At 43.6% G+C, this 13,805-nt stretch overlaps 1 protein-coding gene across 2 annotated transcripts in view; it reads left to right on the top strand.

The window, feature by feature from the left end:
* Nucleotides 1-13,805, top strand: part of arrb1 (arrestin, beta 1) — a 68,641-nt gene that overhangs the window by 47,880 nt on the left and 6,956 nt on the right. For both annotated transcript variants that reach the window (XM_063205772.1, XM_063205771.1), the window contains 10 exons: nt 500-560; nt 1,204-1,248; nt 2,216-2,412; nt 3,982-4,041; nt 5,380-5,447; nt 8,792-8,927; nt 11,309-11,393; nt 11,674-11,746; nt 12,121-12,258; nt 13,248-13,331. In XM_063205772.1, the coding sequence (XP_063061842.1) occupies nt 500-560; nt 1,204-1,248; nt 2,216-2,412; nt 3,982-4,041; nt 5,380-5,447; nt 8,792-8,927; nt 11,309-11,393; nt 11,674-11,746; nt 12,121-12,258; nt 13,248-13,331 (947 nt within the window). The remainder of the gene's footprint in view (nt 1-499; nt 561-1,203; nt 1,249-2,215; nt 2,413-3,981; nt 4,042-5,379; nt 5,448-8,791; nt 8,928-11,308; nt 11,394-11,673; nt 11,747-12,120; nt 12,259-13,247; nt 13,332-13,805) is intronic.

Here is a 13,805-nt window from a genome sequence, read left to right as displayed (position 1 = left end):
CTGAAACCCCCTAGCACCTCTAGAGGTGCTACTATGGTATTGCATTGTAATGGCTTGGAAGCTCTGTTTGACGGCTAGCTCACATCGACACAACAACGCTTTGAGGAGATTGTGGAAACCCCAAATGCAATAATGGCGAATATCATAACAAGACTGGGAAGATCCTCATTCACCCGGCTCATGTTAGCAAAGGAGATTAATAAACAACTGGACCAGAATTCATTCATGCCTCTGAAAATTGCATATTTCATATATGTGGGTGGGTCTTCTCCGTATCTGCCATTTTGAAATTCCAGAAAAAGACATTTTTAGCTACACAACTTACTGTACAATTTTATTATTTGGTAAATATTCATGAAAAGAAGACATTTGCTAATAGCAGCACAGTTTCAATGAGTAGTATACCGTAGTTGTACCTGTACTCTGGCCACCATCCTACACAGTGCAATGTTTTTGAAGTGAACATTTTTTGAATGTATTTCGCCATCTGTGTTCACAGCTCACAGTCTATCTTGGGAAGAGGGACTTTGTGGACCATGTGGACCTGGTAGAGCCAGTGGGTATGTACCGTTTGTATGCGCACCATCCTACGTACTTCCGCCAAGAGACTTGGCTGGGCACTACATGAATACGAAATGAAATGGTAGTATTATGGGATGGTCAGGACCAGGCTAGGTATGTACTGTATGTACGCTAGCCAGGCTGTTGCCACCAAGTACTGTAAGAAAACCCGCTGATGCCTCATCATCACATGCATACCATGGGCCATGATTTTATACATAATACATTCCTAGTAAATCATGGATTTAATTGTCTAACAGTGTTGTATCTGTAGCCCAGCCCTCTGGGCAGCGGTTTGGATACTGTCACCATCTGGTTATTACAATCATAAAAACGTGTCATGTTGGCCTATGGCCAAGACTGGTAAGCAGCATTCCCCCTTTAGAGACAAGAGGCAACATGCAATATGCCAAGGCAAACAGGATACAAGGGATATATTTAAGGCTTACGATGTACTTAAATATCTCAGCTGTTCAGTATGGTATTATCATTATTCAACTTTCCCCTTTTCTTGATACTACATGTACATCATTCCTTTTACTATACATCTGACACGTAGAACATTTAATCTTGTCATGATCAATGAGGAATATAGAACGTGTAATCTAAAATGTATTAAAGTATATTCTTTCTCTCCTGCAGATGGTGTTGTGTTAATCGACCCAGAGTATCTGAAGGAAAGGAAAGGTGAGAGAAAAATAACATTTCCAAAATCCTCACTTGACATCCAATTTGGCTCTTGTCCTAAGAATTTGATCCAAATTATATGGCCATGGCTCACAAAGGTGGTGATTGTCAACCAGGGGTTAGGTATACCACTAGGGGTACGTGAGCACACTGCAGGGGGTGCACATGGAATCATTTGTTAATGTTTTGTTCATCATTTGTTCATTATTTACTAAGTGTTATTAATGCTTTGTAAGCAGACATTATTATAAAGTGCTATTCCATTAATGTTAAATACTTACTTATAAAATATGGAGATAGTTGCAATCACATTCACACTCTACCCTGGATCCATGCCTCTCCAATGTGCACCTGAGAGAACTGTGCTGTGTAGTGGGTTAATATAATGGAGTTGGGGCCGGTGACAGCCTTTGCCGAGCCGGGGACAACATCTTCTGAAAGGGCCCCTCCCCTCTCAGTACATAATGTAATGAGGACCCAACATTGGGCCCCCTCTCTCCTTGGGGCCGGGACAGCTGACTCGTTTGTCCTCCTCCCCTGCCGGCGGGCCTGAGTGGAGTGATCTGCATATTAACATGAGCAGGGTGGTGTTGCCCTTCATGCCACGCTCCATTATGGAAAGATGACTTTCTCACCACTCTGCTGTCTGTGTCCTCTCTCTCTCTATCTCTGTCTCTCTCTTTCTCTTTCTCTCTCTCTCTCTCTGTCACAATCTCTCTCTCTCTTTGTCTTTCTCTCACTATCTCTCTCTCTCTTTCTTTCTCTTTCTCTCACCATCTCTCTCTCTCTTCCTCTCTCTTTCTCTATCTCTCTCTCTCTCTCTCTCTCTCTCTGCACCCCCAATCTGCATGCACACACACACACACACACACACACACACACACACACACACACACACACACACACACCTCTACACCCCTACACCCCTCATCTTCATCTCCTCTTCTCTCTCCCTCCCCCTCCTCAGTGTTTGTGACGTTGACGTGTGCCTTCCGCTACGGCCGTGAGGATCTGGATGTCCTGGGCCTGACGTTCCGCAAGGACCTCTTTGTGGCCAACATCCAGGCCTTCCCGCCGGTGGCCGAGGAAAAGAAAAGCTTGACGCGGCTGCAGGAGCGCCTGATCAAGAAGCTCGGCGAGCACGCCTACCCTTTCACATTCGAGGTACGGTTTGTGTGCGTGTGCGTGCGTGCGTGCGTGCGTGCGTGCGTGCGTGCGTGCGTGCGTGCGTGCGTGCGTGCGTGCGTGCGTGCATGCGTGCGTGCATGCGTGCGTGCATGCGTGCGTGCGTTTATGCACGCGTCCATGCTAGTGTGTGTGTGCAGGGTGTGTTTGTTTATAATATGTCTGTTTATGTGTATGCATGCGTGCATGTGTATGTTATTGTTTATATGTGTGTGTGCGGCACGCAAGCATGTGTGTGTGTATGCCTGAAGCAGTGAAACAATACACAACATCTGGGATTGCATGTACAGTAGCCCCTTAATGCACGCCGTACCTCCAGTACCTCCAGTGGCAGTCATTGAAAACTTAATGACCATAGTACTACACTGCTATGACATAACACAGGGCCTTTAGTAATGTACTATGACTTTCAGGTAACGGCGAATTCATAGCGGCGTGTCTTCACGCCGGGTTAATCTGATAGGACTAACCTGTGTTGACAGTTTTCTTTTTTCCTAAAAGTATATATTTTTTTATGTTTCTACCCTTCGCTTAATTGCTTTGTTCTGGTGCTTCCATTTAGAGGTGACTTACAGTGTGGTGCGCTTTGCCACAGTTTTCATTAATTTGCCTATAAACCTTTCCGCTTCATTACATTATCATCATCATGTCTGGGCTTCGTTATTGTTTTGAAAATGTCTCTGATAACGGGTGTCTGTAGCAGAAGGTTTCGACACGGATCATAGTATTCGTTACCCAATTACCTCTTATCTCACGGAGGCTTTCATCCAACGAAAAGTATTGGATTTCAAACCGAGGTAATTTCCCAGCATAACACAGTGGTTGGATTTTTTTTTCACGGATGGTTGGTGATTTCTTGTTCGCCTGAAATGTAGTGTTGGATTGTTTTGTCTGAGGTATTGTTTCCCGTAAAAATGCGGTGCTGGGTTTCATATGTGGTTTGTATTTTTTTCACCCAAATCCAGTGTTGCCTTTCCCTCTGAGGTAGTTTTTCATCAATAGGCAGTGTTGCATTTCATCACCGTATCGGATTTCATTTTCTCATCTGCTTGTGGTCCCCTGCGTTTTAAGATCGCTTCAGTGGCAGAAAAACGGCACACAGGGCCCTAGGGTAAAATACAAACACCCCCCCCCCTCCCCAATACAGTCTGCAAAGTTCACAAAAGGGCCCCGCCAGCTACAGTATATGGGAGGGATCTGGGCCCTGTGGCAAATGCCCTGCATTCCTCCATACAGCTCCACCCCTGGGCCACTTCTAGATACTGCCCACCAATAATAAATTGAATCACTGCACTCCATTTTCTTGCCTAACTACACATTATCACGTTCGTAAATACATTTGTCTAAATACATAGCCTACATTTTGCCAAAAAAAGGTTGAGAACTGGCATAGACGGACGCATCTTTGTCCGCCTGTCGGACTTGTTAATCTGTGAGCGGTTTTTATGTCACACGTACGTGTCGGTAATCATCATTTACTGTATCTGCATATGTAACTGTGTTTACGTGCCTCTCATTGTGAATCTGATTCTTGTGCTTCTTCACCAGATTCCCCCCAACCTGCCCTGTTCAGTCACACTGCAACCAGGCCCTGAGGACACAGGGAAGGTGAGGCCTTCATTACACAGATGTTTTTTTAAAAAAAAAAGATATTTTGTGACCATCTATGCTTTTTGATCCCATTTACTTGGCATGTGGATCACCATTGTGAGTGATGGGTTTTGGAAATCTCCAGTTTCAAATAATACATATTTCAGGAATCTAAAATGTGTAAACCAAAGGCCCAAATATATGTGTTCACAAAAAAGTCCACATAGGCTACAGTATGTGGAAACAGTGTCTAAATCCCTACAGTCCCTGCTGTGTCCCATATCACCTGCGGCTACATATTTGTTCCAGCCAGCCTACTGATGCTAATTAACTCACTTGATGTCAATGACGCTTAAGTGGGTAATTTCAGATCCTACCGTTAGGGACACATAGATGCGAATTTGGCCAAGCAAAGCAAACTTCGCCATTCATTCCTATGAGGGAGGCGAAGGTGGAGAGGAGCGAAGCGAAGTAAAAAATATTCGACCAAGTTTAATATTATACAAATGATTCCCTTTTCTGTGGGTGTTGAAAAAACACCCACATTGTTGAATGCTCTGGCATTGCTTGGTTGTATGATTCGAAAATGGCTGGCATGCAATGAGTTAACAGGTGTCCAGCCAGGTAGATAAGCTAATTAGTCTGTGGTAAAAGTACAGGAGTATAGCCTGGTCTTACCAGAGGACACACCTCTTTTACACAGAGGGTCTAGACCTGCATAATTGAGCACCACTTACAAGTGGAAGCGGTGAACTCAATTGTTTCTGCTTGAAAGTTTGATATACGAGTCTTCAAAACTATTTTTTCCATTTTTTAAGAACTACATCTTACTTTGCATATAAACAGAGAAAAATTGACACTTTTTCACTCATTCTCCTTACCACACACAGGCTTAACATATTTATGACAGCCCTCTCCAGCATATTTATGTCGATTTACCAATAGCGTGAACGAAGACATTTTGGGAAGAAAAATGTTTGTTTATCAAACCCGGCTATGTACAGTATAAACAATACCTTAATCCTATGATGTGAATTAGTGGACATGTTGGACAAAGAAAAAGACCATTAGCCAACACTAAGACTGTTATGTTTGTGGTCTTTGTCCAAGCACTGTAGCAATAGTGCCCGACAAGTTGCAATTACGTAAGAGTAGAGGTAGTGAGAGGGAATCTGATGATAATGGACAAAAACATGGGATTTAGAAATAAAGAGTAATATCTGAAGACAGCAAGCTAGTAAACGTTACTTTGTAGTGAACAAAATAATAGAATTGGAGTAAGTGTGCAGACTTTGCACTTTGTTTTGTGCTGCTCTTCGCTGAAGTGACACATCTCTTTCTTCTACTCTTGCTAAGGCCTGTGGGGTGGACTTTGAAGTCAAAGCCTTCTGCGCGGAGAACGTTGAAGAGAAAATCCACAAACGGTACAGTTATCTTCTCTACTCACCACCACCACACTGACTGTAAAGGGATTTCGATATTTAAAAAAAAAGCTTCCCTTAGCATCTGTCACAGTTTAATGAGTACACAAATTGAAGGACATGACTTGATTCATAATGCAGCAGTTTCAAAGAGTTAGGGAGAGATGAGAGAGAGATGAGAGAGGGAGAGAGAGAGAGAGAGAGAGAGAGAGAGAGAGAGAGTGTGTGTGTGTGTGTGTGTGTGTGTGTGTGTGTGTGTGTGTGTGTGTGTGTGTGTGTGTGTGTGTGTGTGTGTGTGTGTGTGTGTGTGTGTGTCTGTGTGTGTCTGTGTGTCTGTGTGCGCGTGCCTGCCGTGTTTTGTGTGTCCCAACTCACTGTCAACACATGGAGCAAGCCTGATTTTTTTGCCACAAAAGATTACAGCAGAGTGTGTGACCGGCTTTGAGAGTGTTTGATTTTTAATTAGAATTCTGTTTTCAGTAGCCCAGACCTTGATTGCGTTCGATGGCCCTGGGCTGCAGCCTCTGAATGTTGTATGCAAGACTGCAGGGCTGGACTGGTAGTCTGGCATATCGGGCATATTCCCGGTGGGCTTCAAGTATTGGCAGAGGACGCGCTCAACTTCTTGGAAAACCGAAAAGCTTTTGGGTGCGAGATAAAAAGCGTCAACTTAAGGAAGAAGAAATCCGCACTCACAAACTGCGTCTCATTATTTATTTATATTACCACCATGTCCAAAAAGCAAACGCGTTTCGGCTAACAAGCCTTCATCAGTGCGTGGTACCTTGCTTTTTGGACATGGTGGTAATATAAATAAATAATGAGACGCAGTTTGTGAGTGCGGATTTTTCTTCCTTAAATATTCCCAGTGGGCCAACAGTCCTCAGATGCTGTTGAGCTTCATTTGTTTGCTTGTCTACACAACATACCTTGTGTAGACACAACATACCTATACCTTTATTTGACAAGATAGTGAAGGTTTTGACAGGAAGTGAGTGGGTAGAGAGAAATGGAGAAGGACACATAGCAAACGAGTGGCCTACCATTTGTGCCACGGTAGGGCCTGTTTGCTTGGTTTTTTTTTTTACCGAGGCCGACCCCTTAATTTAGATGGAGTATCCCATTGGTCTATCTTTGATATAGACAGTGGGCCAGGCAGGGCCGGTTTTAAGCATAGGCCGGCTAGGCGGTCGCCTAGAGCGCAATCTGAAGAAGGAGCGCCGAAATGGCGCTCTCCGATGCGTAATTTTGCGATATGGAGGTTTTTTTTATGAAGTCGCAATCAACAAAGCGTGGCGAAAGCGCTCCTCACGGCAAAACGCCCCTCAGCCAATAGCAATATCGCTTTCAACTGTCTCTGGGAAGTCTGTGAACCAATAAACAGACAGTCCTGAGAAAGGGGGCGGGATGAGTGACAGCGTGCGATCTATTTTGAATTTGGGGCCGGGACTCACTCGAGAGACAGAGGGAAGCGCAGACAGAGCAGTGCTGCTCTGCTGGTTGGAGAATTGTTATGTTCTCATTAAACCAGTCATTGCATGATGCAGGAGTTGCAGAGGTTGTTTTGGAACTATGTGATTTAATCAGCAACCGTTTGTGATTATGGAAAGCCTAATAGTTATGAGGCTACTGTTTGGAATTAGAGGGAAAAAGAGCTTTGTTTTTGATCTGAGAAATCGCTAGTTAGCATGCTAACATTAGCCAAGTGTGCCAAGCAATGAAATCCAAGCAATGTAAAGTAAGACTGGTGCAATGTTTAAAACAATTTTAGCTGCCATATGTCCTTCCATCCACTTGAATGAATTACCTGCTTGTTGTAATCTTAAAAAAAAACATTGTTTCCAGACCAGAATGACATACATGAATCATGTAACACAGAACCATGCACAGCATGTTATCATGCTGAGTGATGTAGTATTGCAGACAAGTGAGGCTATTTACTATATTTTGTATATTATTCTCCCTTTCTCTCACCCTGTCCCTCCAGGTGGGGGGGTGGGGCGGCAGGACTCAAACTCGCCTAGGGCACCAAATAAGCCAGAACCGGCCCTGGGGCCAGGCTAATCATTAATATCGTAGAAAAGCAGGGGGCTGTGTGAGGGGCTGGGGTCCGTTTCTCGATCATTGTCGTTACTAACCGTCGTAAGACCGTCTTAAGACCATCTTAAGACCGTCTTACCGTTCCCTTGGATTTAATGGTGAGCGTCGCTGTCGAGAGAGAGTTGAGTCGCTCGTACGAAGGACTTTGCTAACGACGATAGCAAAGACGCTTTCGAGAAACAGACCCCTGGTCTATACATGGCTTTTCTTCCCTGGCTGTGCACAACTCACTCTCTGATTGTTGGAAACCGCTGTCTGTCAAAAAAATTAGCTCACGTGGTTGGCTGCCAGTATCTTGCCCCTCCTCACAATCACAACACCATGTTTATAAACAAAACAAAACCTATGTAGCAAAACTGCCCGGGCCTTTTCTCGATCCCACCCCAGCCCCGGCTACATGAGAGCATGAACGTCTTGAGTTGATTCGATGGTGGATTTGCATTACTGGCAGCGTATGAATCATGAATACGATATATTTTTTTCGGAGGGCCCACTGTGCCATTTAGAATACATTAATATTGTAGTATAGCTGCACGTGGAAGGAAGCGTTGCTCTGCACTATTATGCCGTAAATGTATTCACAGACCAGCTACTGAGGCATAGATGTATTTGCCGTGTGTAATATACAGCTTACAGTAGGCTTTTTGTAGAGGGCTTCTTTTATGTGTTCAAGCTCACACCTGAGCTTCAGCTTACATCTGTGAGCACATCTACTGGAAAAAAGGTTCGAAGGGCTTCATCTAATAAAGGCAACCGGAGCAGTAGTGATGTATTCGGAGCACCCAAAGCATAATGTGTGTGTGTGTCTGTTTGTGTGTGTGTGTGTGTGTCTGTATGTGCACGTGTGCGTGTGTGTGGGAGCTCTTGTGTGTGTGTGTGTGTGTGTGTGTGTGTGTGTGTGTGTGTGTGTGTGTGTGTGTGTGTGTGTGTGTGTGTGTGTGTGTGTGCTCGTGTGTATGTGTGTGCGCACGTGTGTGTGTGTGTGTGTGTGTGTGTGTGTGTGTGTGTGTGTGTGCGTGTGTGTGTGTGTGTGTTTGTGTGTGTGTGTGTGTGTGTGTGTGTGTGTGTGTGTGTGTGTGTGTGTGTGTGTGTGTGTGTGTGTGTGTGTGTGTGTGTGTGTGTGTGTGTGTTCTCGTGTGTATGTGCATGCGCACGTGTGTGTGTGTGTGTGTGTGTGTGTGTGTGTGTGTGTGTGTGTGTGTGTGTGTGTGTGTGTGTGTGTGTGTGTGTGTGTGTGTATGGAACAGGAACTCGGTACGGCTGGTGATCAGGAAGGTGCAGTATGCCCCAGAGAAGCCTGGCCCCCAGCCCATGGCAGAGACCACGCGGCAGTTCCTCATGTCCGACAAGCCCCTTCACCTGGAGGCCTCCCTAGACAAGGAGGTAGGCTGCCCTCTGCTGGTCTCTTGACATAATTACTGCTAGCAGGGGAACTTATTACACGGACCTGATAGTGTTCAGGCTTAGTGCCTGATTTCAGGCTTACCAGAGTTTGTTTGCAACAGTGTTCATTTTGTCAGACTAGACTAGACAAAATTAGTTAGTCGACTAGCCCTTTGAGAGTTTTAGTTCTGACTAACAAAATTCTGACTAACAAAAATGATTTGTGAAAGACTAAAACTGGACTAACACGTTGAGGACTTTTAGTCGACTAAATAATGACTAAACAAAAATGACTTGTGAAAGACTAAAACTAGACTAAAACGTTGAGGACTTTTAGTCGATTAAATAATGACTGACAAAAATGATTTGTGACATACTAAAAGCGACAAAGACTATGAATGAACTTTGACACAAGACTAAGACTAAATTGAAAAACGGATGTCAAAATTAACTGTAGTTTGCAAGAATGAATAAGATATAGGCATTATGTTTTTCTTATCTTAAAAAGTGTTTAAGATTCGGACCCAGGATTTTTTCTACTAGCAGGCCTGCATTACTATATAGCGCATTTAAACTTGCTATAGTGGCGTATTTCAAGATTATTTGTTGTTTTTTTGTTTTACTTTGTTTTCTTAATAGATGGAGGTGTTGATTGTAATTGTAATTGGACGTGAGAGGACAGGTTGTCAAAATAGCTTAGTTGTAGACAAATGGACTTCCTGTTGGAGTTTTGAAGACGCGCTGCATCTCTCACAGTAAATGCTGCTGTGTTAATTCTAACACTTTAAGAATTCATTAAGTCCAAATGCTGTCAAATCAACTCTCTAAGTGTTAAATGAGCACTGCAGAATTTACTGTCATAAGATAATTCTCCTGTTCTAGCCAATAAGTATGAGCCAACATGCAGTAGGTCTGTCTGCTTTTCATAATAGATGTTGAGCATGTGTGCAGTGTCATGGAGGCTGTGCAAAACAGCTTTTGTCGGCCTACATTCTTGCCAACAATGCATAATTCACGAGGACATCATAGTCATTTAATCTCCGAAGTGTTACAATTACGCTCAGACTGTAGCAGGAATATGTGAGCATTGGCTCCTGCTAGAAGGATTGTAGCCCCTTAATGCACACCGTACCTCCAGTGGCACACAGTAATAGTCACTGAAAAGTTAACCACTGTAGTACTACAATGGTACAACACAGGGCCTTTAGTAATGCACTACGACTTGGTCATTGCCATTCTGGTAACAGCAAATGTATAACGCTGTGTCTTAACGGGTTAAAATAACATGATTTCATTTCTGAGTGAAATAAAATTCCATGATGTTGGAGCATATCGGAAATGAACATATTCTCCTATTAGAAGGATTTTAAAATAGCATTTAAGTTAAACATGTTAATGAAATATATTAATAACAGTTGTTGTGGCCATGCACATTTTGCCTGTGGACATCTCATTTTTTATGATTTCCACACAGCAGTGTTGCTTTAAAACCATCGTCCCTCACTGTAATAGGGAAGAATAAGGTGTGCTTTTTTTGGAGACCTGCGGACTGTCTCGGATGTTTGGGTGGCTGCCTAACCAACCGTGTGTTCCCATTTCACACCAGGGTATCTGTGTGCAGTGACTGTGATAGCGGGAGACTAAATAAATCATGCCACTAGAAACCTTTTAAAGGGGGTCACACGCCAGTGGCATTATCATTACCGCCGCGAGTGCCACTGTTTTGTGTAAATGTTTAATGGCTGACAGCAAAGCACCGTCCTTTCTTTTTACTTTTTCCAATTGAACTAGAGTAGAAGCACTTCATGATTCAAAAAATCGAATTGGCTTTATTGGCAACATGCATGTGTGTATCAGTGTTGTCAAAGCAGACATACAAAGAATGATTGCACAAACAACATATTAAGGACATAAGAACTTTAACATCAATGAAGAGCATGGCAGCCTTCTTTTATGATTTTTTTGTTCAGCCTGTGATGCTTTTACATATCTTTTGTGGAAGCAAATATGGAGATGAAACCTCAAATAAAGGCCACGGGGACTTACAATATTGCACAGACAACATTTTCTAAAAAATACTGTATTGCATCTCAGCTTTTTTGGACAGCAATCCATATACAGTGAAAATATTACATGTAACAATGCAGCGAAGGTTGTTGTTCGGCATTGAATTACCAGGGTTTGATCCAGTTTGATTTTCAACAATCTAAGCCTTAATTCATATCCCTGTGTTTTAATCTTTTCCAGTCAACATCGATTATGATTATAGGCTTTTACCATCTGACCAATGGGACTACAATGATTACGACTTTTGACGTTTACATTTGTGATTACTATGTCGTCCTTATAAATGACTTATAAATTCTGCGTGTCCATTTCAGATTTATTACCATGGTGAACCCATCAGTGTTAATGTCCATGTCACAAACAACACAAACAAGACGGTCAAGAAAATGAAGATTTCAGGTATGTCGCACCAGCATTTTAAATCATTACGTTTACATGATGATTTTAATTCCGAATGAATAATTCCGAATTAAACAGTTCTCTCAAATTGACTTTATTTCATTTAATTCTGAATAAAGAAGTGTTTACATGACGTTTTCAGAGCGGAATTAAGCTTTATTCAGAATTAAACTGAGTTCATTTGGAATTAAGTCTATGTAAACGTAGCAACTGTACTCATCCCAAGATCCCAGCATTGCAATTTCTGCTAAAACAAATGGTCTTTTTTTACCCACTTCAGTGCGTCAGTATGCCGACATTTGCCTGTTCAACACTGCCCAGTACAAGTGCCCAGTTGCGACAGAAGAGTCAGAGTGAGTACTTACCTAGACATTGTAGGAACAGAAACATTACTCGTCCATGTATCACATAACCCGTTTGAATCAATAAGTGAACAAGTAAAACCTAACAGCAGCAAAAATGTTTTTGTAATATGTAGCTGCACAGTGCACCTACAAATGACAAATGTAGCTACAAGCCAACAGGCAACTATCCCAGGCTATCACCCGTAACCTGCAAAGAAATTGAACTTTGCTCGGATGTTCCAGACAATCACCTCTGCATAAAATCAATGGCTCGTTAAAAACGCCTCTCCCTGTCTGCCCTTCCCGATGTGCATTCAATAAAGTCTAATCTTTCTCTGTCTGTCATTGTGCATTCAGCTTTGTCTCTCCTCTTCGTCTGGCAGTGACATAGTTGCCCCGAGCGCCACCTTCTGCAAGGTCTACACCCTGACGCCCTACCTGTCCAACAACCGGGAGAAGAGGGGCCTGGCCCTGGACGGCAAGCTGAAGCACGAGGACACCAACCTGGCCTCCAGCACACTGTGAGTCAGCACTAGGGATGGATTAGGACTCCTTGGCCTGATGTAGAAGAAAGACCCCCCTCTATGGTTTTGTTAATAGATGCACAGGATCCAAGATCCGGTTCCGGATCCGGCAGGATAATAGGGTTTTTCACAGGATCCGGATCCAGCAGGATCTTAAGCAGTGGATCCGGTATCCGGCAGTTACCTAAAAATCAGGATCTGGTGCATCTCTAGCCTAGGTTTTTCAGTCAGTCTTTCACAACCCCAATTGCTGCATGGAGTGAAAGAACTTTGGGAGCGGCCAGTGCAGGCAGTGTGGCAGTAAGCCAATGAGTCTAAAAAATAGTTTGAGGCAACGTAATAAAAAGGGCCCACGTGTGCGAGTAGGCTATGTGTTTCAACCCTTTCGTAGGATCCGGTATCCGGTTCCGGATCTGGCAGGATCTTAAGCAGTGGTTCCCGTATCCGGCAGGATCCTAAAAATCAGGATCCGGTGCATCTCTAAGTTTACAAAATTATTCAGGGTCAGGGCCAGATGTGAGACTGTTGTTTGGGGGGTTGGGGGGTGGTCCCCCGAGAAAATCAGAAAATACAGTTAATATTTTTTTTTTACACAATGCATCTTCAAAATGCACTATTGCCTCTTTTCCACTGCCAGTTTTCTGGTAGGCCTACAGCTTGACACAGCGCGACTCGGCCACCACTTTTTGCTTTACGATTGAGCTATGTCGTGCTTATTAGAAAAGCAAAAAGTGGCGGCCAAGTCGTGCTGTCTCGAGCTGTAGGCCTACCAGAAAGCTGGGAGTGGAAAAGAGGCATTAGTAGTCTTATATACTGTATTTGAATAGATTTATTGGAATTTAAGCAATTTAACCATTTCCCTCTATCCGATAGGCTATGTAGCTGGTTCAGGGATGCTCACTTCATGTTGGTTGTGCTTGATTTTGTGTCACAACATGTAGAGATAGCACAATTCTAACTTCCATTTTTCCCTCCTCCCTTGGCAGGTTGAAAGAAGGGGCCAACAAGGAGATCCTGGGTATCATCGTCTCGTATAAAGTCAAAGTCAAGCTGGTGGTGTCCAGAGGAGGGTAGGTAGTACAGCTGTTTGCTTCGCTTTTCATCACTGTGCCCAGGTACGGTAGGTATTCCAAGATGGTTCAGTCGCATGCAAGATGAAGTTAACCTGTAAATCGGTAAATTATCTAAATAGAAGGACCTGCAGTCACCAGGTTCACCACTTCCCGGTTCACCTAGCCTGATTATCATCGACGTTCAAATCTCTTCGAGACTTGGTCTGACCAAGAGCATAACAATTCACATTTCCCACACAGCATGGTTGACCCGCCTCCCTTGGTTTGCTTGTGGTTGTTTGCTTACAGACAAAGTGGGAGGAGTTCCCGTATTTTCGGGAACTCAGAAAGTACTTGCATTGACTCTTGACCTGACTGGTAGCAACGCTGAAGCTGTTGCGTCACTAGGAGGGCATGGCCTGGCTATGGTTCACCACTTCCTGGTTCACCACTGCCTGTAGGTTAACTTAGCCAGGCTTACATCACGTAACC

The sequence above is a fragment of the Engraulis encrasicolus genome, chromosome 8 (assembly GCF_034702125.1).
Source record: "Engraulis encrasicolus isolate BLACKSEA-1 chromosome 8, IST_EnEncr_1.0, whole genome shotgun sequence".
NCBI classification, from domain to species: Eukaryota; Metazoa; Chordata; class Actinopteri; order Clupeiformes; family Engraulidae; genus Engraulis; species Engraulis encrasicolus.
This window is presented reverse-complemented; position numbering and strand designations above follow the sequence as displayed.